General features: G+C 45.6%; 2 protein-coding genes across 3 annotated transcripts in view; one reads left to right on the top strand and one right to left on the bottom strand.

Moving 5' to 3' along the window:
* The window catches only part of SAP30BP (SAP30 binding protein), a 29,293-nt gene extending 5,956 nt beyond the window's left edge, over nucleotides 1-23,337 (bottom strand). The window contains exons 1-5 of one of the 2 annotated variants that reach the window (XM_058817504.1): nucleotides 23,203-23,337; nucleotides 22,944-23,053; nucleotides 20,051-20,098; nucleotides 7,069-7,111; nucleotides 1,087-1,175 (exon numbers count right to left, since the gene is read on the bottom strand). In XM_058817504.1, coding sequence (XP_058673487.1) covers nucleotides 1,087-1,175; nucleotides 7,069-7,111; nucleotides 20,051-20,098; nucleotides 22,944-23,053; nucleotides 23,203-23,317 — 405 coding nt within the window. In that variant the 5' untranslated portion in view covers nucleotides 23,318-23,337. The remainder of the gene's footprint in view (nucleotides 1-1,086; nucleotides 1,176-7,068; nucleotides 7,112-20,050; nucleotides 20,099-22,943; nucleotides 23,054-23,202) is intronic. The other variant, XM_058817505.1, reaches the window with a different exon arrangement.
* Nucleotides 23,338-23,594: 257 nt separating this feature from the next.
* Nucleotides 23,595-24,731, top strand: part of RECQL5 (RecQ like helicase 5) — a 37,488-nt gene continuing 36,351 nt past the window's right edge. The window contains exons 1-2 of the mRNA XM_058817503.1: nucleotides 23,595-23,650; nucleotides 23,976-24,097. Coding sequence (XP_058673486.1) covers nucleotides 23,977-24,097 — 121 coding nt within the window. The 5' untranslated portion in view covers nucleotides 23,595-23,650; nucleotide 23,976. The remainder of the gene's footprint in view (nucleotides 23,651-23,975; nucleotides 24,098-24,731) is intronic.

Here is a 24,731-nt window from a genome sequence, read left to right as displayed (position 1 = left end):
AGTCCTGCCTTTGGCAGAGTTCAAAATACAGTTTATCAGAGGAAAAATTTGACAAAAGAGCAAACCACCAAGTGAAAAGCCCAGAACATTTTGCATCTCTAAGGAACAATCCCATCTCCTTACTCAAAGTGCTCTAAGATGTGGTTTGACCTGCCAACAGAGGACAAGCTCCCCTTTGATGTAACACACTAAACTTCTGTCAAAGGGGAAAAATTCTGCTTTCTTCTGTCTACCCTGTCAAGCTCTGTGCATTCCTTAGCTCTAACACACTCCAGTTCATTGATGTCAGAACAGTAAAATCCTCCTACAGCACAGGAGGAGGTTTGGGTGTGCCCAGGTACAGTGTGTGGAGAAGAAAGCATCATCTGGATGGTGAGTCACTCTGAATCACCACTGCATGTTAGGGGCCACTTTATAGAGCAGTTCAGGAGTGATTCTTGACTTGTATTACTGCTGGGCAGAAAACCAGAGTTAAAACTCAAGTGTGTGTTAGGAGACAGCAGTCCCTGCTCTTTCATTTGCACTCCATGAGGAGAACACAGAAGGATATTGCAAACTTGGTCACTGCTGTTATTTGGGTGTGCACCAGAGAAAACGTGTGTTTGTGTTCTTTTGTTGCCTCTAAGCTACCAGCCTTCCCTCTAAATGTTTACCATCCAGAGACATGTAGGTGGAAAAGGAATCCAGGCATTGCTGCCTCAACTATTCCAGTTTAGGGGATTTCAGGGCTGTATAGAAAAACAATTTGTTCTTTGCTAGGGAGCTGAATTTGCTGAGGTAAGAGGAAAGCAGCCCTGACAGTAAACATTGCTTCTGTGTCACTGCTGGCATCAAGAGCTGTTTTAAAGCATAATTAACCCACAGAGGCTGGAAAGCAGCTTAAAGCTACTTGGAGATTCCTAAACTGGAACTGCTGTAAAGCCTAAAGCATTAACACAGTGCATTCATAAACTCAGTGTGGTAAAGCCCAGCTTTAATGCTGGAGCTTTGCCTTGTGCAAATTTACTGAGCAGGGTTCCCAAATATGCCCTGAACTGCAAATCTTAAAAAAGAAAAGAAAAATTAATGAAGTGGACTTATACCAACCTGCAATTGGTTAGAACATCTGCCAGGAGGCTCAGGAGGGATTTTGATCTCATCTGGAGACATGTTCCTTACTCTCTCTGAAAAAGAAGCTGGAGAGAACAAACTGGGATGAGTTCTGGAACTACTGACGGGAATTTCAGCCACACAAGTCATTAAATTTGTTTTATGTCTTTTATGTCAGCACTACTCCCTCACTGGGAACCCAGGGCAAAGGTGATGACAATGCTGACAGCTGGGACTTGTGATGTTTTCAAGGTGCTGAGCAAGAAGCAACTAAAGAACCTGAAGGCTGGGTCACTGGAAGAGGGGATGTGATGCTTTTTTATTGATACACTCCTGGAGAGAGAATGGGACCATGCATGGGGTGGAGCACAGCATCAATTTTATGCAGTCTGGCTCTTTGCCATTTTGGGGGAGATAATCACTTGGTGAATATTTAGTTCAGGACATACCTGGATGAACCAAAGTGGCTCAAGGAGAGAACAACGCTCCCCAAGGCTGTCAAGAGTTAACCACAAGAAATTACATTTAATCCTTAAGTTAACACTTCCTTAGCAGGCACTTTGATCTTTGCTTACAGAGACAGACTATTGCTAGAAAGAACAACTCATCCCGCAGGACTGGGAACAGCCCAGTCCAGATTGCCAAATTTCCACAGCTGTTTGTACTGGGATACACTGCTAAAGTACCTGATTGCCCTAAAAAGATTATTTTACAGGGTTATCAGCAAAAGAAACGGCCACATTTCCCCCCATTGCCTTGGAGCAGAGATTTGTGCCCCATTTAAGCAGCTGGGATTGTTTTCAAGCATAATTTGTCCAGGGAACACATCCCAGAGTTGCTCTGTAGTGGACAAGGGACCTGAGAGTAGCACACAAGTCACATCAACCAAGCTTTTCACATGTGCAGCTCCTCAGTTACACATTCCTCAGGAAAGCTCTCTGAGCTACAACTGCAGCACCCAGGGTTCAGCTCCTCTGGATAAAGGCCAGGAGGGCCCAAAGGCCAGACAGGGCTGCTGGAACCCTGCAGAGGCGAGGCTACAGATAAACAACACCACACACACCATCAGTGCTGCTACAGTTTCCATGTCCTTTGTAAAAATGTGAAGCATTAAGGACCAGATCCTTTGAGAGGAAAAGCTGGCAGGCGACCACTCATTCTGTTTGATCAAGATGTTGCTGAGGGTTAAATTCTCCAGCAGTTGCCAGTAACAAACAAAAAGTGTCCTTTGGCATTTAGCAAGTGGGAGCCTTTATGGAAGGAGGAAAGCTTGCCAGAGTGCCCAGAGAAAGGCAGGCAAAGGGAGCTCCCTGACAACAAGGCACACATTTGTTACAGGTTACAGCTGCTGCTGGGATGGGGAGGCCTCTGGGTTAATTAGAGCTGCAGGAAACCCAGAAAGACAGTGGCAAAGACACAAAGTGTGGGTAATACACAGCACACAAGGCTTGCTGGGAAAGGTAAAAGCTGATTAGTGGCTTAAGAGGTTCACAGCAGAAGCATTAAAAAATAAGGCCATTAAATCCAGATTTTATTAGGCAAAGAAAGCACCTGAAAAAATTAATTAAAAAAATCAAGCCTAGCTCCACATTAGACATCCCACAGGCTCTTTGCAGATATGCTACAGAGAAACAAAACATTTATGGGAAGGGGAACTGTGTGCTCATATAAACTCAGGAACTCTGGGCAGGACCTCTGTTTTACCTGCAAAAAAAGTCAAAGTCATAAGAATATCCTCAGCAATCCATTCAAAGCCCCCTTGAAAAAGAAATAATTTTGGAAGCAGAACAAGAGCTCCCAATGAGACAATATATTTTGATGCATGACTTTTCAGGTTTGGTGATCACTTCCTCTTTTGTTTGAGTCTTGTGAAAATAATTCTTTATCAACATTATGGGGGAAAGCATCTTTTAATGGTTTACAAGGAGTTGGACCTAAGGAATCTTTGCCTCCTTCAATCCCACCAGAGCTGGAGGCAGCTGAACACTGCCAGCAGCAAGGCAAGACATGCACCTCCCAAACTGAGCACAAACTTGCAGCATTACTCAGTTATTTCATCACTTTGCAGCCAGCCTGAGGTGCCACATCATTGGGAAGAGAAGAGGGTGAGGTTAAGGGTGAGTTTAACCCCTTTGGGCTTATTTACAGTAAGGAAGTACAAATTATCCATGCCCTCCAGCAGTCCTCAGACTTGCACCCCACACAGACAGAATGGCTGATTCCACAGCATCTTCCCACCAGCTCTGTGCCTAGAGGAAAGCTGGGATTATAATCCTGGCATTTGCATGTATGGCCACACACTCCTGTATAAAACATTTTGTGTTTTCCAAGTCCCAAGGGCAGCTTTCCACCATGTCTACAGCAATAACTGCAGATGAACAGCTCACAACAAGGTGTGTCCTCACAGGATACATCCAACTGCTCTGTGCATCCTGTTATTCCTGTCAAGACCAAAGTTTTACTTTGACATGAGTCACAGGTAGTGACACTGGCTCCAGCCCCTCATTTGCCCTGTGATTTGCAGGCTCACAGCCTAGAGGATCTCCAAATGTGGACCTCAGGAAGTGGCTGTTGGCACAATTAATCACTCCAGGCACACCCAGATTCTGGCTCACAGTAAGTAAATATCTTCCCCAATCAGATTCTCAGTCCTGACAAAGAATTAAACTGTGAAGCAGATCCCATGAGTCAGATGGGGGTTCAAGAAAGCAGGGGCCACTGCCCCTGAAAGCTTCCTGCTGCTAGAGGACACTGCTGCTGGTGCTTAGTCTGTGCATTCTCCTTCCACAAGTTGGCCTAAAAATTAAACCCTTCATCAGCACAAGCAGAAGGTGTTTGTAGCTTTGTGTGCAGTCACTCCTCTGCTCCCAGGCCAAAGCACAGGCAAATATCATCTTGCAAAGACTCAGCACCTCAGCAGTCACTGAAGGAGATTTCACAGATTTCAAGGATTTGCTCACCAGATCTTGGTAAAGCAGAAAACAAAATGGAAATGCTACATTTAATCTGCTTCAGTTTGAGATGGATGGATGATATGAACTATACCCAATACAGGAGACAGCTTTGCAAAGCAGGAGAGAAAGTGGCACAGTGCAAAATGTGAGCTCCATTTCCAGAGGGAAATGACTGCTCTCAGCCCAAAGGCTATGCTGGAGACACTGCCAGAGAGCACACAGGAGTTTTGTTCCCTACAGATGGGTAGGAATGTTTTCCTAGTGCAGAGAAAAGCAAAGAACAGAGAGCACAGAGCTGGCTGTACAGGACAGACATGGTGTGGATCATGGCTCTAGGATTAACTCTGCTCCCAGGTGGGATAAAGAACTCCTGTCCCTTTCAGGGGTCATTTATGTGCTCTGTTTGAAGCAGTCACAAGGGATTAGAGGCAGTTCAGGTGCCAGTTTCTTTCTAAAGGTCACACTACACAAAAAAACCAAGGAAAGGGTGATCAGAGCAGCAAGGGCTTCCCCTGGAGACAGGCAAACCGGTGGTGCCAGCTCTCCACAAATGCATTCCCTGGCACTCCAGCCAAGGCTGCTTGGCACAAACCAGGGTGGGGGGGTTCTGATTTCCTGGCACCAGAACAGCCAAATCACAGGGAAGAACTGGAGACAACAACATGCCAGTGAGTCACCCATCCATGGAAGGACACCAGGTCCCTTTCTGCTCTGTGGGCTGAGAAATGCAGAGGGAGACCTGCAACCCAGCCATACTTTCTGCTCTTATGAACACTGACTTTGTGCTTAGATTATCCCAAGGGCTGGAGAGGACATTTCTTATGATCCAAAAGGTAAACAACCATGCTGCAAAAAACTTCAGGGCAAAAAACCCTACATCCTTCAAGTATTATTTTGCAAAGCTGCAGGAAACAGCAAATGCAATGTCGTGGCAGCACCATGAACTGATTCAGAGTGGTACAAAAAGCCCCAAAGGACAATGCTGATGTAGAAATCCATGAAAACAAGCTTCACACATATTTTCTTCTCAAACAGGGGGCTGAAACCTTCCCACTCATTCTGTCAGCCATTGATTGTGTGATTACTACTTTGGCACAAGTCAGGACAACCATGCCCTTCCCAGCAGCTCATCCCAACTGTTTTCTTTGTGCCAACTCCAGCGCTCACCTAGAATGCTCTAAGCACATCAGGGAATGGATCCAGCTGGAAGCCTCACAGGGAAAAAGAGGAAAAAAAAAAAAAAGAAACAACAAAAAAGGAGCAGTGAAGATGGATCCCAGCTGGCTCCCACTCCCAGAGCTGCTCCAAGGTTTTTGTGCATCTGTGGAGGTAAAACACAAACAGTGCTTTTGGCAGGAGCCTGCACTGATTTAATACTTAAGCAACTGCACAATCACAGATTTTAATAAAGGTGATGCAGAAAAATGTAAGGTTATCTTCTGAGAAGGGCAGGCCCACACTCTTTTAATGCAAAAAGCAGTTGTGGAAAACAGTCCAAGGAGGACCTTGATTTCCACAGACTGACAGACAAAACTTGAGGGGTCCACACTGGAGCAGTTACTGACTTTGTGTCAGAAAATCTTGCACCTTTTTCCATGAAAGAATTTTAACTGTGAAAGTCCAAGTTTTCAGAAAGGGAGTGGTTTTTACATTACTCCAACTGTAAGTCTCTTGCAACAGTTCCTTTTCAACTAGATAAGATATGGTCTAATGGAACAGACCTACAGAATCCAGCATGGCAAGTATGCTGACCTCTAATAACCTGGCTCTGCACAAAGCCAGCCTGCACACTGCTGTTTGGAAAGAATATTAAAGATAAGATTGCAGAGACCTCAGTCCAGGTCTCAGACTCTCCAACACTGCTCACCCATGAGCTGTGACACTACCAAGTGCTCCCTGTGCTGCTTTTGAAGCCATGTGCAAGTCTGGGCCATGGTGAGACAAAGAAATGCAGTCTGGGCAGTCACTGTGGGAAAAGGGGACAAACAGAATTGTAACCTGAGCCTCACATCTTCATTAAGGACTTCCCACTACATTCTTCACAACTGCACAGCTTCACCCACATGTAAAACACAGGAAAAGAGCAGTTGGCTTCTAGAGAATGTGCTGTAGTTTTTACCCCAAATCCTGTTGTCTCATCCATGTCTCCAGGGTGCATTTAGAGGAGGATGAGTAGATGGGAGAAAGATTTCTGTTGCATTTAATGATGAGACTGGTTGAAGCAGTTTTGCCCTTTAAAGGCAGAAAATCCAATAGACAGCATTGCAAAGTATGGGCAGGCCAACTAAAAAGGACTTATAAATGCCAGACTTCAGTGATGGCTGCTGTAGGAGTCACAGCTGACCTGAGTATTTACCGTCTTAATTTATATTTACCTCATTTTATGACTGAAATATCAAACTGATTTGAGAGATGAAGCAACTTCCAAACCATTTGTTTTTAATGATATTATTATGTGATACCACACAACTGCAGGAGTAACCTCGGAAACAGAGGATCAGTGCAAGACAGTCAGAAATACAATATAAAATGCAGTTTCTGTGCAGAGGATTGTATTTAAAGCTGCCAACCCTGGACTTTCCAAATCTAATAATGGTGCAATGACTAAATGAGATGTCACAAAAATCAAGTTTTAGTAACTATTAGAAAACATAGAGTACTATGCAGCACAGCAGCTGTAAATCTGTGAGTGGCTCACATTTAAATGGGGATACTTTTAGTGAGTTTTGGAAGCTACAGAACAAAATCATCACTCCTGGCTCCACTGGCTCTGTCTAGACAAAGCTACACTTGGTTTTAAGCTCATCTAGAAAAACACCAACACTGCCCTTTACATACATGTTTTAAACATGAAATTGTTTTCATATTTTTAGGTATGAAGCCTTTCTCCCAGAAGAAAAGTTCACTGAAAATATTCATGCAGTAAATTATAGCATTGCCAGGGCAGAGATGCTTTTTACAAGTGGGACTTACAAGGTCTAGCTTGAATAAAAACTTGTGAATAAATACTTTTGAGTGAACTTACCAACTAGCTCCTGAGGATCTCTTTTCTCCACTTCTGAGAATTCCTGCAAAAAAGGAGGAAGAAACAGATTTTGGTCAAGTTATGCCTCCAACCTAAAAAGCTATGCTGCTTATTTAGAAATGTACAACTTTTTTTCTGAGACAAGAGAATAAAAATTAAGAATGAAATCCAATTTATTAGGTAAGAGGACAATATCTGGACCATGGAAAGTCGAAGTCTAACAGGATGCTCCATTTCTTTGCAGAGGTAAATTTAATGAAAGAATTAAGGCTTTGTTTCACCAGATCTTGGACACTGAACTCCTGGAATTCCACAGAAACTGCTGTACACAAAGCCTTTCCTCAGAAAAGATCAAAGCATGGATTTTTCATTTCTGGTGACTGGCCCTGGGCACCAAGCAGGGCCAGTCACCATCAGTGTTTTAGAGCACAGTTAGGTGAACACAGGCTGGATCCAGCCCACAGGAGATTCCTTTAGTCCTGGGAATGCCAACCAGAGCTCTGTGCAGCTGAGCAGGACCAGCCTGGTGCATTCCCAGAGCAGTGTGGCCACAGCCCAGGTGCTCCCAGAGCTCAGGGATCAGCTCCTCATCAGCCTCCCCAGGCTCTGGGAGGCTCCCAGAGCTCTGCAGGCTCCCAGGCTGGAGAGATGTGTGATGCTAAATTCATCTGTGCCCCTGTGCCATGCAGGGCTTTGGCTGACAAACCCTCTCCAAACCAAACCAAACCAAACCAAACCAAACCAAACCAAACCAAACCAAACCAAACCAAACCAAACCAAACCAAACCAAACCCCTCTGAGATGGGCTGAGTGTCACAGCTCCAACCCCTGTGAGACAATGCCTTTGGTGTGTGCACCAACAGCTCTCCTCCCAGCAGCACAGGGAAAAATTTCAACAGGAACATGACATTTCAAAGCAAAAAAATTATGCCAAAATTATGCCTAAATTCATCTGTGCCCCTGTGCCATGCAGGGCTTTGGCTGACAAACCCTCTCCAAACCAAACCAAACCAAACCCAACTGCCAGGGGGTGCTGGAGATGCAGATCCTGTGCTCCCATTTCAGAAGGATGATCCCACTGGCAGCTCTCCAGGAGTGACACAGCCAACCTGCCCAACCAGGGACTCAAGAGCCACCTGCACTGGCCTGGAGATGGCCACACAGCCAATCCTTGCCTGCTCAAAGAAATGAAGGATATCTCATTTGCAGATGTTTGCAGCAGAGTGCTGAGCAGGAGGCATTATGTGGGATAAGACATTCTTAAATATGGTTTCACCATACTGAGACCAACACCCAAATATTTTGGTGCTTCTGGGAGATCCCAGGAGAGTCACAAGTGATACCAAGCTCAGCACAAATAAAGTTTCTGAAACAGTACCAGCTGTATCCCAACACTGCCCTCTCCCTCTGCCTCCCTCCCAAAGACCTTTTGTGACTCGCTGGACTGTTGTCCAAAATTCCTCAGTGCCTGCAAACACTGAAGCCATTCATTGAACCTGACACTGACAGAATGCTGCCTCCTTGGTAACAGCTCCCTGACCCTCTCCTTTTCTCCATTTCCAGCCAGGTGAGAGGTGCATCAGGTGAGGAGAGAGCAGTGAGGTCACCAAGCCAGATGTGGGAACAGCCTGTGCCAAACTCACTCTGAACATGACCCATTTTCAGAGAAGCCAAAGCCCTCTGGAAGCAGAAAAACAAATTCTTTGTGTGGCACTAACTGCTACAGGGCATTTTTTATAGCCATTCATGGAAGACAAAAAAAAGAAAAAAAAAAAAAAAGAAGAAAGCACTATTTCTGCATTAGTACACTTGGATCACAAAAATACAAGGCTAAAGCTATTTTAGAAAAAGAAAGAAGTACACAGAGGAACACACATCTTCTCCCTGGCCAGCTGGCCCCAGGCCCCTCTGAGATGGGCTGAGTGTCACAGCTCCAACCCCTGTGAGACAATGCCTTTGGTGTGTGCATCAACAGCTCTCCTCCCAGCAGCACAGGGAAAAATTTCAACAGGAACATGACATTTCAAAGCAAAAAAATTATGCCAAAGCAATAGCTCTCTTCGAGGAGAGCACTGGACAGGAACCCAGGGAATCCAGACTGTGTTCTCCACAAACCTACATGGATGGGGAGCTCACAGACTGAGCTCCAGCTCACCACTGGGGAAGTGGGAGCAACTCTGTGGTAACTGATGGGCTGTGAGGACAAATCCACACGAGCACAGAGGCTGGAGAAGCTCACAGAGGTGTAACATCTGTCCAGGCCATACAGTGACTCACCAGCAGTAAATACATTGTCAGGAGGCTGCTCCTTCCCTTTCAGGGGGGAACTTGCTAGATGGGTAATTAAAACTATTTCTCACCTTGGTTTGAGACAAGCAAATGTTTGTTGAGGTGAAAGGAGGGAAGTGCTTTAGCTCTAACCTTGACTAAACTCCATTCTGCACTCTTACCTCTCTTGTAAGTTTTAAGTGGAACTGAAGAGGAAATGGAAGAGACAAGGCTGTGTCCCTGAGCACCTCCTGATCCTTCCTCTTACCCTCATACCATTTATTACTCCATTATGCTTCCCATCTCCTTCTGCTCACTTCTTGCAAGAGAAATAATTCCCCAAAACAGCAAGATTGCCAAGCAGGCACTTAAGCAACCCAGTGGCACAGCCAAATTCAGGTGCATTACACATGGCCCCAAAAAGGCTGTTCTCTTATTTGGGCTCTAACAGCCTTGCAAGGGGCTGTGCTGCATTTCTGACTTGTCCAGAAGCTCATTTTCAAGTCTCTTGTATGCCAGGAGTTAGTACCAAGCATAAGCACACAGCTCTCAGGAAACAATAACTCATGTGCTCAGAGAGAATCTGATGGCCAAACCCCCCCTGCCATGTTTTATATTAGACAAGGATCTCTGAAATGTCAGCTGTGTTAAACAGCATGTTCTATGAACTTCCAGAATCATCAGTACGTTTGCTTTAATGAGAATTTTCTTCTTTAATTTGCATCCTTTGAGTCTGTCCCATTTGTGAGAGGCTAAATGAAGCCAGTCCTCTCAGGCTCCACTGTTTTGCCCTGGCCCACACTTTCCCACCCCACCAAGTCCAGTCCCCACAGGCCCAGCCAAGACATCAGAGAGCCCAGAGCTACTCCAAGCAACAGCAAACACGTCCAGCCCTGGATTGCAGCCACACCTCACTGCCCAGGGACAGGAATTTTGCTTAGTGATGAGTTCCTTCATACCTCCACCCACTGCTCCATCCTGAGCTGGAGACATCAACACAGCTTTTCATTAACTTGGGCTGCTTTCAAACCTCTTAAATGCTTTCAAAATACACATGGATGACCAACTTCTCCAGTGCTTGTTCATATTTGCTCAGTTTGCTGTTGAAAACTACGAGGCAAGCATCAACAACTTGACGAAAGTTTGGCAGATGGAAATTTTAAGAAGCCTTGTTCAAACCACTGAGTATCCACTGAAGATCCAGAACCTTATAAAAACTTCCAATGGAAAAAGCACACCAGAACTGTTCTACACTCCCTTAGGCTAATTTAAGTTTGAGACACACGATGAGTACAATGAACTGATTAGGAAAGACAGCATAAAAACCACAAATCTGAAGATCTTATCTAATACATTAAGTGGAATGAAATGGAGAATCACCAAGTGGAAAAATAAGGTACAATAAATACTGGAAAGTTGCTACCTTTTGGTTATGAAAGAGAAGAAATATTTATGCGTGGATGAGAGATTTCTAAAGGAATTCCAAAGCATTTAAACAATGGAAAATTTGAAGTTAACTGAATTTTATATAGGGTAGTTACCTAAATCCACTTAGGCAAAGGTGATCTCTCTGTTGATTACATCACCAATACCCACTGGGTTATGTATCAGTATCTCACATGGAGCATAAAATCAAGCAGGTGAGTGGGTCCAGCAGGAGGGATTTTTGTCAAAACTCCCCATCAGAGTGAATGTATGAAATTATTAGAGATTTCAAGCATCCCAGAGCTAAAGACATCACTTAAAGAGTTCATTTCCATTTGAATTCTGAGGCCTTTCCAAAAAACAAGGTTAAGACTTTGCTAGTGACACCTGTACCACAGAGTTTTCACAAACCAAACCCCTGAAAATCTGTACAGAAGCAACTCTAAATTCACTTATTGCTTGACTGAGTTTGAAAAAAAAAAGAAAAAAAAAGCTGTACTGTGCTTTATCATGCACTCAGCAAGTTGATTTTCTGGCTGCCATCTACTGTGCAGCCCTGATCTCACAAGATCAACAGCTGAAGGGCCCAAAGCCAGCACTGAAAGGAGTCAAGGGATGCCATGGTGCTGCAGAGCCAAGCTGGAACAAGACAAAACACAAAAACAGGTAGCAGGGAGACTCCTTCCCCCTGAACTGGAGACTGATAAAGAGCAGACTGAGAACACAAGCTGCTATGGACAAAGTATTAAAAAACCCCAAACTCCACCTTTTTCTTCTGTGCTTCCAAGAACAATTGTGCACAACACCTCACTGAGAGCAGACAGCATTTATGGTGGTACTAATCCTGTTTGAGTACAGGAAAAGATTTTTCATTTTTTCCACTTTCCCAAGACAAATGGCTTTTTTCAAGCCCTGGACAAGATGAGTGCCTGCAAGAGCCTGGCTCATGAGCACCAAGTGCTGGTTCAGTTTTGTCTATCACCATCAGCTAAAGAGGAGCAGGATGAAGGGGGGGTGTGTGCACACACAAAAGGGAAGTGCTGCATTCTGCCTGAAGCTTTCACCTCACTGGGGTGACATCTTTTCAGTCCTACAGTGTCTCCATCCAGTTACATCAAAAACAGTGTCTGCTCAAGCTCCAAGGAAAATCAAAACAACCCAACACAATCCTCACAGCACGGAACAGAGATTAAAGGAAGGAAGCAAAACAATATGAATCTGAGAGTGATGAATTCCAGTTTGGACAGGCTTGCCCAGAACAGCTTTATTTAATGGAAGGAATGGACTGACTTTAAACAATGCTCACTAAATCCTTGCTGAAACCAGACCCATAAATCCAGCTCAGTGCTCACATCCAACAGAACTGCTGGCATTAACTGTGACCACAAGGTACAAACTCAGGCAATTCATGCAGAAGCAGGTGCACATGTCAGTGCAGGTGCACTTCAAGCTTCCAGGAGAAATGGTTCAAGAGGGAGGCAGAAGACACAAAACCAGACCTTGATGGCTTTAACAAAAATGCAAATTTTAAGAAATGGTGAAGTTGATGCCAGGTTTGGCACTGCTCAGTTGCATTCCCAAACTTTCAGCCAACTGAATCCTGCAGCTTCATTCTCTCACTGACTTCCAGGAAATATTAAAAGCAACTAGTTCAGACAATACCTCCCCTTCAATATTTTTTTTTCAGCAAATGCTCTTGTGTTGCAGAATTTCTTCTCCCTCCCCACTACTTCACATGATTGTCTGCACATAACTTTAATGCAAATTTAAACTGGCAGCCACAAAATGTACAGACCAGTGACATCAGCAGTGTATTAGTTTGAAGATATTGCAGAGAATTTTTCAGTACAGTAGCCAGGGGATCTGCTGCTGTAACAGCTGTTACAGTGGATTTCTTGAATCTGAGCAAGTGCCAGCAGTAAGTTTTTGTAATTTTCCCTCCTCTCTACAATTCAGAATATCTCCTGTAGTCCCAAAACACAAACAGCCTCACTTGGCTGAGTATGATGGAAAGAAAGTATAACTTAGCAGAAAATGTCAAAAGAGTTTTCTAAGCCAAGTGATGATGGCCTTGCCAGGGCAAGCAGGTGGAATGTCTACATCATGCAGGCAGCAGGAGAAAGACAACCCCAAACCCTGCACTGTTCCTTTTTTTTCTCTCCCCTTTCATTTCTTATTTTTAAAGGAACATGGTAGCAATTATGTTCTTGCTTTTCCTCTACAAAGATCAGAAGTGCTCATGGGAACAGAACACCAGAAATGTCTCATTTAATATTAAAAGTGCATGACATGATTTCACTTCTTGTCCCCAGATCTGCCTGATGTTGGTGTGCACCCAGGCTGAAGGCAGCAAGCAGAGTGCATGTCAAGTGCATTTAGAGTCTGGGGAAGAGAGAGCCAGGCAACAGGAGTACAATGCTTTTATTCCTCCTCCCCCCCACCCCTTTTTTTTTTTTTTTTTCTTGTATTGTGAGAGAGGAGAATCCCAAGAGAAAGCTTGAAACAAGCACATTTCCTACAGCTATATCCTGTTTGCCAGCTCTGCTACACAGCTCCAGGCAAAGTGCCCAGTTCAGCATAAGAAATTTAACTAAAAACCTGCAGGGACCATGATCTAGATACCAAGAGAAATCCAACAGCTCAGAAATAAACCTCCATAGGAAAAAAGCCTGATACATCCACCCTTCAGTGACACTTATATACAGGCTTTACAAATCTGTTTGGAGATACAGTCACAGAGAGAAAGGGAAGGAAGAACAAATCAAACAGTCAGCTCCTGAGACATTCCCTATCAAAATGTGCATAGCTGACACTGCCTTTTACTTTTCCAGCTAAATTACATCTAAAAATACACATTCTTCAATGAAATGAAAAAGATAAAAAAACCCACTGAAAAATCCCAACCAAGACCTGGCAAAACATTTCAGTGAGAAAGTGCTTTAGAAAGGAAGCATTCATAGCATAAATCCTTTAAATAGCTTCTTTGAAACTTGACTCCATTCACCTGACAAATGCTATCTGAGTATTTGACAAAGATTATTTGTTAGGAATAACGTCCAGTTAAGGAACTGTGTGCCAGAACTTTTGCTTTCCATGTGGAGCTACAATGCATAACACCTGCATCCCAGTGGAGCCTGGTCCCAAAGCTGCCCCAGGAGCACAACAGCTCCTGCTCTGCACAGCCCAAAAACTCCTTCAAGTGAGTTTTGCTTACTACAATGAAATAGAAACTCATTGGTCAAGTACCAGCAAGACATGACAAGGCTGGAGGTGTCAAGGTACTTCGGTGATTTTATTTTTTACAGCTTGTTGCAGTGCAGAATCAAGCAGAAGGTGAAGGTGGGCTGTGAAAATTCTGAGAAGCAAAGGAAAGGCTTAGGAGAGCTTACAAAATTAACTTCTTGCACAAACTTTCTCCCTTAGAACACAGCACTAAAAATTCTTCATGGTTTGGAGTAGAGGCAAGGTGTAATAGCAAGTATCCTCAGTGAGAAATTCACTCCTTCATGAATAGATCCCACAGAGTTTATCCAGACTTTGCTCCTTCTGTACCCAGAACAGGGCAGCTGGAAGGAGCTATTTTCAGCTCTGTGCTGGTATTTGAGGCAATGCTCCATCTGTGCTGACTGCTCAGCCCCTCACTGTGACATGCACAGACCTGCACACTCAGAACAGCAGCCAGAAATAATTGCAGCTACAGAGCTGGACTTGAACAACTCAGACCTTTATCAGGTGAAATATGCAAGGGGAAGCAGCTCCAGAAAGGACTTTTCTTCAAGTTTAAAGACAAACAGAACAAGCCTGGCTCTTCTTTGGAGGAAGGCAAGCCACACCTGTGTCAATAATCCCTGGTATTCAGCACTGCAGGGAGTGAAGAGTCTGCTGCAACTTGTATGCCCGGCGGGGAGGAAGGAACAAGCATGTCCAAGGACATGTCTCATCTTCCAAACAGCTCCAGAGCTGGAGGGAAGCCAGGAGCTCTCCAGGAGGTGTTCCAGCTTCAGAGCCCCACAAGGCTGGGATCTGTCTCCCTCTCAGACAGAGCTGGAGACAGGAGTACGTGTGGCAAGGAGCAAAATAATCCCAGATACCAAATGTTGTTTTGCTTCCTGCATGCAGAACAGCTTTGAGTGCCTGTGATATTCTCTGGCAATAACCAAGGTTCACCCAGATAAAATGGGAACCAGGGATCAGCTGGTTTCATGTCTGGGCACTCACTGTAGTGGTGCAGCTGAGTTACCTCTACTGCCCTCTAAACTCTCTGCAAAACTCTCTGGTTCTCTCTCTAGAGCTCTGAAAAAACATCTATAAACCTAAAACAAGGGAAAGCCACACAGAGTTGGAAGTACAGACAGCATTTTACACAATTATATTAAAAGGAAGCTGAAACACACAAAAAGAATCTGAGACTGCAGTGCTTATCACTGGCACCTTCAGGCTGTGCTTCCAGGCAAAGCAGTGAGAGAGGAAACAAACCAAAGGAGTTCTAACCTTGACCCCAACCCTGGGAACTGCACAGTTCATGCTTTGAAAGTGTTTACAGAGGTATGCTCACAGCCATGCATAATGCAAGGATGTTAACTTAAGGACAGAGCTTTCCCCAAACATACTTTTCCCCTTCTTTGGAGCAAAATAATTACACCTGAGATTAAAGTTAATGAGTAGGCTCAAGCATTTTTTGAGAAGGTGGCTTGATGAATGTATGCTGAATTCAGAAAAATTAATATGCCATATCAAAGTAAGAGTTAATTTCAGGGATTACATTACATTACTGCACACACACACACCCATTTACTGGTTCTCAGCACTTACCACTTTTACTTTAAATCAAGATAATTTTGGTATTTAAACAAACAGGTCAATGGGTAGGCAAGATAAAAAACCACCGCAGTAAAAAGCCTCTAAGTATTAGCACACACCTACACACCATAAGACAGGAGAATTACTTTACAGGTATGCTGGATCAATAAAAGCTAAACATAATAAAGAGCTGATGATTACCAAGAGGAGGTACCTAGACATGATTAGAGGCACAGTATTCCTCTGAAAATCTGATCTGAGAGATCCCAGTTTGGCTGCCTCTCCACACAACACCTCGAGGATGCAGAGGGGACCCTCAAAACAAAACCAGGAAAGGAAAACATCAAAGTAGCCACCTGTTGTGAAAAACTGCTACCATGTGGCAGGCATTCACCTGCCAAGGGAGTGGCAAATTTCTGAGCTTTCTGCACTGGCTGGTCCTGATACAACAATTAAGGCTCAAGAGTTAATGATTTCCCTCTGGGAAAGCTCCAGGAGCCAAGCTGCAGGGCTGGGCTCTGTCCTTGATCAACATTTGCAACCTTTTATTCATCCAGCTCCCCAGTATGAAGCCCAGAACCCCTCAGGTGAGGCTTGGAGCACAAGGTCAATATTTTAAGGTTCATTTTTCATTTTCCAGCAGGGCTGGTCCATTTACTGAGCTCTGAAAGCTTGTATCTTGTTACTGCATCAAGGCTGTAACCAGAGCCAGCTGCTGGCCAGAGCTCCAGCAACCTGCACCCTGTTAACCCTGTCCTTCCCCAAGCCCAAAGCTCCTTCAGTTTGTACCAAGGGCTCCAGCAGCTGAGGAAAGGCCACAAAGAACTCATCCAGGCTGTGGATTTCACTGTTTTAACATCACTGTTAAACAACCGATTTTGTTGCCTATTTCTTGTCCCTTCAAAGCAGAAGGTTTTGTTTCTAAAGTGCTTTTAAGGCACTTAAGGCCCCTGTGCTTGTTTCCAGCTGGTGACTGCTCAGGTAAAGGGATTGTGGCCACTCAAACCTGTCCTGTTCCAGAGCCTGAGCATCCATCCAGCTTTGATTTCTGGAAGAGCAGTTAGTTCTACCCAGCTGTGAATCTCCAGTTTCCCTTGAGTGCCTGAAGCACTTCAAAATGCAGTTACAGGATACAACTGTCTCCCATATCCCATCTGTATATCTAAATCTGCTTTTAAAGAGAAGGATTCTGTTTTTTGCTGCAAGAACAGTATTTTTGAATAGCTTACAGATGCTCAGTAACATGAATTCCATGGGCCAGGAGTCTGCTCTGGAAGAATGCTTCCAGGTGACTGATGAGGCTTAAATATTCTCCTCCTCCTGGCACACCTTTTCCTGCAAACAGGTGCATAAAACTTGTCTATCTCACCAAGCAGGAGGTTGACATCACAATGTTAGAACTTAGCTTATTGTGAGTTGCTCCTTGGCAAAAAAGGAAAGCTGCAGTGCCACCAGCACGTTGTATTGGCTTCCCCTCCAGTGAGGAACTAGGGCTGAACAGGTAGAGAGGTGCCCCTTCATCAAAACAAGGAGGGCAGATTCCCTGGAGTTGAGAGAAAAGCCTCAGACAAATATAAAACAAATATCTTCCCAACAGGGTTATTTGAGGCAGGCTCCAAATTCCACTCCCCCCATCAACAATTGACCAAAGAATTTTTACATCATTCCCCACTTTGTGTCTCTGATTCCACCCACAACTGACACCAACTGACCCTTCTGCAGGTTTTGGTTCTGGCACTATCCAAGTGCACAATGAGGCCAAATCACAGGATGCACCAGCAACAAGGGAACACAATGGAGCCACAGAACCTGGCTCCATTATTCAAGGTATAAGCTCTAGGTAGTTCATTCACAATATGCACAAAAAGGCAAAACACCAGCCAAAAAAAAAAATAAACCAACCAACTATCCATCCATCCATCCATCCATCTATCTATCTATCTATCTATCTATCTATCTATCTATCTATCTTCAGAGCTTGAAATAACTATAATTGACTGATGAATTTAATTGCATTTTCTTTTTCTCATTCATACATTTTAAGTTATTTACTTCCTGCCTATGGTCAGATTCAGACCTTGGAAAAGCCCTAGCCATATATAAAGAGCATGGGGAATCTATTTAAACATGTTTGCAGGTCTCTGATGTCTCCATGAAACTGAGCAGGCACAACTACAGCACTCTGCAGGTTCAAAACAAAATTAAATTACTCAAAAGTGTAAGCAAGTTATAGTCAAAGGCCTCCCTTTTGGCTACACTTTGGATTTACAGTAACAGCAACACTTGTTAGCTGTCACAGACATTACAGCTCCATGGAGGAGAACACTGCCCCTCGGTGGAAAAAGAGGAAAGGAAACATTTGCAACTGTTCCAAGTACAAATAATTCCACAGGGATTTCCATCTCTCCCCATCCAAGTGAATTTCCTGGCAGCATGGCTGCTGCAGGGCCCCACAGGCACACCCAGCAGGGCACTGGGCTGCCTCCACAGCTCACCCAGTGCCAGCTGGCCCTGCAGCTATCACTCAATATTCAAAAAACATCAAAAGGCCAAAGGACACAATTCCCTTTTCAGCTGTGCTTGAAGATATCTATTAAGGATGACATGGAAGTCTGAAATTGCTGAGCTTCAGACTCAGTTCAGCTTTGCCTCCCTCCTACTCTTCTCAAATCCTCACCTTTCATGCCACACTGGGATGGCAGGAATTACATTTTACCATTATTTTATTTGTTTCCTTTCATTCACATTTTCAGTTCTTGCAGAGTTGTCATTGCAGTCTACCAAGATACAAAAAGCTGTTTATTTTGAATACATTCATTATCTCTTTGCTTCCTCACTGAAGCTGAAATGCTGCTCTGTGGCCACATGAGGCTCTTCTTCAGAAGCACAAAATGCACCTGGACAGCAGCACACAAACCCCACTGAAAGCAAGAGGCTTTTCAAACCAGCCAACATGAAATGTCAGTGACATACTAAAGCAGCACCCACACAATTCAGTGGTGAGATTTCTGTCATGTATGGTTACTCAGATAAGAACAACTCCAGACTAATTCTGTTCTTTCTCTCTGCCAGACCTATTCTCCACTGCCCTGAAGTCCTATAGTCCTTTTAGAGAAGACAGAAATGCACACTCTTGCAAGAGGGCCCTACTACACAACTTCAAAAACTTGATTTACACCAAATTTATCTTCTAAGGAAATCCCAAGTCAAAAGCCTCTAAGTATTAGCACACACCTACACACCATAACACAGGAGAATTACTTTGCAGGTATGCTGGATCAATAAAAGTTAAGCATAATAAAGAGCTGATGATTATCAAGTATTACTTCCTAGCACATATTTGATTCCAGCAGTTTTTACAGAAAAATCTTGCTAGCATGTTTACCTGGGCAAAAATGTAGAAGTAGACAAAGGAAAAGAGATTGCCTTTTGCTTTCTTTCAAATAAAAATTTCTTTCTTGCAGCAAGGAAAGGAGAAAATACATTCCATTTCCAAGTGCCTGGGAGCCATTTCACACACTGAGACTTTACCAGCTGCAGAACAGCTGCCAAGATTTCCAGCTGTGCATCACTGTAAAGCCATAAGAATATTGTAGGACCTGGAAGAAGGTGCTGCTATCAAACTAATTCAAACAGAATAGCTAAACACATCCATTTGCCTTCATTTTAGCCTATCAAAGCCCTGTGGTAAATCAAATTCTCTACAGAAGTTTGCTTTGCAGCACAGTCCTCTGGTTTTTGTAGCAGAGTTTAGGGACTGCCTGCATCCTTGGGGAAGCAGCTGGATAAAATAAATGCCCTTGCACTTGTTCATCACTCAGCATCTCTGATGAACAGGACTGCTTCTACTGAACCAACATAAAAAAATTAAACACAGTTGTCTATAGTTCCAATTGGATTTGGCCTTTTGTCCTCCAGCTTTTACCCTGATCCATGTCCTCTGTGTGCTGTTAAACACTGTTAAGCAGAAACAGGGTGAAATCCCAAGATAAAGATGATTTCAACTATTTATGATAATAGCTATTACCTGGGGATCTTATTTCACTTTTTAAAATTATCTATGACCTTTACAAAACTGCTTCATTCAGAAGGACAGAGCTGGAGAGAATGAATTGATTTTGACACCTTCCATGGCCTGTAAGAGCACAGGATAATTCACTCATTAAATTCTAAATGAAGAAATTATTCCAACTAACACTGGTCATACAGAATTCTGTACTGGATGCTGCACCTCCCACATCACTGCAAAACAGGTGAGATGCTGTCAGCAACCTTCAGATCTAATGCACAACATGAGCAAATTCATGAAGGCCAAACTCCACTGTGACTCAGCCTGTGATATCTGCCTTTGGAAAGTCAGAAACACAGGTTAAAGCTACAAAAGGTGTGGAACTAACTAAGATCACAAATGAACACCAAGCCATGCTGTTAAAACTTACTCCTCTTGTACTGAGCTTCCCCACCACCACCAGACCACACTTTCAAATACCTTTAGGTCACCAGCCTCAGGTTTTTCAGTCTCTGAATCGTCATCTTCCTACAAGACAAGAATTTACAGGATTAAGCTTAAAGAGCAGGCCTGGCAAGTAACTGAACTTACAGCAAAGGGCATTCAGCAGCCCAGCAGCAGTCCAAGACCCTTCTCCATGGAAGGTAGTTTTGCCCCACCCACTCATAACCAGAAAACAAGTCCTACAATCAGGGGAAGGAGTGTTTGTTTGGTTTTTGGGGGTTTTTGTAGGCAAAAGCATCACTCAGCAGCAGTTGTGCCTACAAAAATCATGCAGCTCTGGAATGCTCAGAATTAGACAACAAGAAGCAGCAGAACTGGGGAACAAAAGCATTTGTCCTTTGATAATTCTGTCCCCTCCAGCTGGCAGGTGGTGATTGAAGAGCCTCTGTTCAGCAGTACCCACAGAAAAAGCAGCATTTGCAAGACCTGTGATAGTCCCAAGCATCAGCAACACACACAGGACACACAGCTGGCCTGCCAGCAAACCAAACATGCAGGCTTGGAGAGAGAGGGTCTGGCCTAGCAGCAAGTTCCAGGGATCCAGCAGACACAACCTCCTGGCTGGTGCAGAGCTCTTGTGCCTTGCTTGCAGATGCTGTGAACCTCCACACAAGGGAACACTGACAAATTCCAGGTGAAGTCTCCATTTTTTAAACATTTCTTTTATGAACTAGAAATAAACCAAAGAACTGGGGGAACTTCCGCCCTGAACACAGCACTGTGTGAAAATCCACACCAGGAGAGCAGGAAGCTCCAGGTTGGTCCCCACTGGGAGCTGGACACAGTAAAGCTGCTGTCCCCTCCCTGGGCACCCTCCCAGCACCCCTGCTTCCAGGCATAAACACATACTCTGGCTTCAAAACAACTCTGAGGAGCAGGAAGTGTTTTTCATGCTCACAATCACTCAGCAAAATGGTTTTTCTTCCAAACTTTCCCACAAATTTCAATGTTGGCCCAAAACCAAGAAATCGGAGTTTCAGCTTCAAAAAAGGCAACAAAAGTGAAATGAGAGATGCAACTGAAAGGAAGAGTTTACAAGGAACTGCCCACCTCAAAGCACTGGCACAGGAGCCAGTTCTGACAAGGCTGATCACAAAATAATGGCAGGAAGTTTTAATTGAGTGAGTTAAGATGCCTCTCTTACAGATTTGAGACACAAACTCCTTCACTCCACCTTCCCTTTCTGCAAGATGCACACATGACAATAATTCAGACCAGACTGTCAATGGTTAGTTACAGTGAGTTTGTAACTAGCAAAGAACCAACTGACTTGGTGTTTACACAAATGAGATTGCTCTCCCTTCTACAGTCTTTATTATACAGATAAAAGTGATTTTCATCAAAGCAATAATGGGTTGAATTATCCATGCTGCAAACAGGAACTGAAACGGCTCCCAAAAAGCTCTGACCTAGCAGGGAGTGAGGACATGAACAAACAAAGCAGCATTGCTGAGAAGTGGCTTGGAATAAAACCAGAGGTTTTCCAGTCACTGTTAAAGCAGTTAAAACACCCACTGAGCTGCACAGGACAGCCTGAGTGCACCTCACTCTGCTTTCTCAAAACAACTCATCACCCCCATGAGCTGCCAGCACAAGCAATGGCAAGGAAGTTTCCAAATCTGCTCAGAGAATATTTAATGGCAAAAAAAAAGAGAAGTAACTTGTGCAACCTGCACTGTAACCACAGACCCAAGCAAGATCCAGTGGCTGACAGCAGGGATTGACTGACTGTCCTTTCCTGAACAGCAGCTGCAACCTGCACCCAAAGCTGTGCATGCCACAAAGCCATTCCATCTACCAGCCCTTTACAACCCTAACTAAACACAGCTGACCCTGGCAAGCACCTGGATCACACTCAGGGCTTCCTTTGCACTGCCCAGACCTCACTGAAGCAGAGTTTAAAAGTGCTGGATATAAAAGAAGAATCACTGAAGCAGTAAAAAGGTTCACAGCTTTGCCTAGGGAGACAGCAGGCAACAGAACAGAACCTAAAACAGGAAAAGAGACTGAGGAACTCCTTGGCTGCTGCTTGGGCAGACAAATGGCAGAAAAAAGTGTCTCCTAAGAGACTGATCCAACACACACAGAGAGCAGATTTCAGTGAGGAAAAGTTACAGAGTAGTCCTAGGTTTTTGGCTATGTCATAGAGGAAAGAATTGGAACAGGGAGAAGAAAAAACACTGCTAAGAAAAAGACTGACAATAAAGAAAGTAGATGAGAGCCTTCCCTTTTCCCCTCCAAACTTATTGTTTCACTCCCCCAGACCCAGGCAGAACTACACATCCCTCTGTGTGATGCAGCTGCTCTCACACACTGTGAGCTCCATGCCTGTCCCCCCACACTGCTGTTATCTCAGAATCCAGGTGATATCAGACACGTGCCATGCACCTGTGACAGACAAAAGCCACCCACATGTAGACAGGACACTGTTACATCAAGGTGCCTTGATGCAGGGAGTGCATGGAGCTGCACACAAAAGAATAATTTAACACAGCACAGAAGTTTGTTCTTTTAAATCCACCAGCTGAAAGTGTGCTCCTCTTACAAGGTTCTTATAAGTCAACTATGTTTAAAGAACAGCTTTTATTTGGAGTGGCTGTAACAACCTTTTTCCCATAAAAGAGTCCAAGGACACCAACACAGTAACGAGCAACACGAGCTGTGCCAAGCTGCTGATGGGCTCAGGGCAAATGCTTTGTACTTGAAAACAAAGTGAAAGGGGGAGGTGGGAAGTGCTGAAACCCACACCAGGACTCAGATATTCCGGGTTCCATCACGGGTCGCTATTTGGAGTTTTTATTTGAAAGAAAGAAGTCTCTACAGCCTGTGGAAGGGGTCAAGAGAAGCTCCGGAGCAGGGAGGTACTTACTGACTGCCTGCTGTTCTCATCGTCCTCCTCCTCGTACCCTTCCTCGTCCCCCTCAAGCCGGGTAAAGTCATCTTCTCCGTACCCAACTGACACCAGGCCTCCTTTCTCTCCTAAGGAGGAAGAGAAAAGGAAAACGCTGAGGGAAGGGGAGGTGGCAGCGTGCGGGGCCTTCCCCTCACACCGGGGAAAGCGCCGGGCCACGCGGGGGAGCCCCGGCGCCCCAGCCCGCCGCCTGTCCCGGCCCCCTGCCCGCCCTCACCCGTGGGCGCTCCCCCATCGCTCCCCGCCGTGCCGGCCTCGCTGTCCGACTCCGGGTCCGAGTCCTCGGCGTAAACGGCCAGCGAGGAGAGAACGCTGCGCTTCGCCGCCGCCATCTTCCGCCCCGGCCGCGGCGCACTTCCGGCGCGCGGTGATGACGTACACGGCACTGTCACCATGGCAACGCTGCCCTCCTTCCGCCCTCAGCGGCTCCCGCCGCACCGGGGCCGTCCCGCCCGCACGGCCGGAGCAGAAGCTGCTCGGGGAAATCACGGCCGGAGGGCAAAACCCTCAGCCAGGCGGAGCGGAGCGTCTCGGGGGAGGAGAGGGGATGAAAAATGCGCGGGCTGGCCCTTTAAGGGAAGCGTTTGACGTCATTTTGTGGCGCCGCGACAGCACCCGCCGGGTGTGGAGCGAGCGCGGAGTGTGGGGGCCGGGACAGGGCGGAGGTGGGACGGGGACACGGAGGGGATGCGGGGACACAGGGGAGGAGGGGAGATGGGTGAGGAGGAGCCGCCTGCCCCCACAGCCCCTCCATGTCGGTGCGGGCGGGTTTGGCGGGCACTGCCCCGCTCTGAGCCCCCGGGCTGTGCCCCATGGGGACGGGGCCGAGCCACAGCAAACGCAGCGCGGCCCTCTGCAGTGAGGGCTCTGGATGAGCATCCCTGAGGGAGCCGCCCAAAGCGGGAGTGGGGCAGGGGAGCCCTGGGGGAGGCCGGGGCAGGAGAGGGTGGCAGCGGCCGGGTCGAGCTCAGGGTCCTGTGGCCTCCTCAGGATGAGTGGGAAGGCTCCGCCGGGCCTGGAGGGCAGGGTCCGGAAAACACTGCAGAAAGTCTTCGGCTTCGAGTCCTTCAAGACTTCCCTGCAGGAAAGTGCGACCATGGCTGTGGCGAGAGGTGAGGCTGGGCACGGGAGACGCGTGGAGCACGGCGGGCTGTCCGTCTGTCCGTCTGCATCCGTGCGGGGGGACGCTGCAGGAGCTGCTGTGGTGCTGCTGTGAGCAGGTCCCACCCTGAGTGCCCTGCCCTCCCCGCCCTCCTCTGCTCTGAGGTGGCTTTGGTGGCCCTGGAGCACCTTCTGCACACGAGCTCTGCATCTTTTCCTGCTTCTTTTCCTTTCATTTGCTTTGTGACACCGTCATTGTATCAGCCATGGAAATGGGAAATGGAAAGTGCAGCACTGTTGGTGTCTCTTCTAGTTGTCTCCTCACACCTGCCAGTGTGTTTGTGGTCAGGTGGCATCAAACATTCAGACATTTTCAGAGTAAAACTGTCCTTGTGTTAAAGACAATACCAGCAGAGGACTTGATTTCTTGGCATAGCTGAGATCCTCAGACTCATGGGGCCGTTATCAGAAACATTTTTGTGCTGGTGTTGACACATGGTGCAACAGCCAGCTGGGGGTGGACAGGCAGCTCACACAAACAAGCTGTCAGCTCCCCCAGCAGCTCTCTCAGTGTGAATCAGAGCAGTGCCCAGCTCAGTTCCATCTGTCACCACTCACTGTTGACAACAGACCTGTCAGAAGTGG

The sequence above is a fragment of the Ammospiza caudacuta genome, chromosome 19 (assembly GCF_027887145.1).
Source record: "Ammospiza caudacuta isolate bAmmCau1 chromosome 19, bAmmCau1.pri, whole genome shotgun sequence".
Taxonomy (NCBI): Eukaryota; Metazoa; Chordata; class Aves; order Passeriformes; family Passerellidae; genus Ammospiza; species Ammospiza caudacuta.
This window is presented reverse-complemented; position numbering and strand designations above follow the sequence as displayed.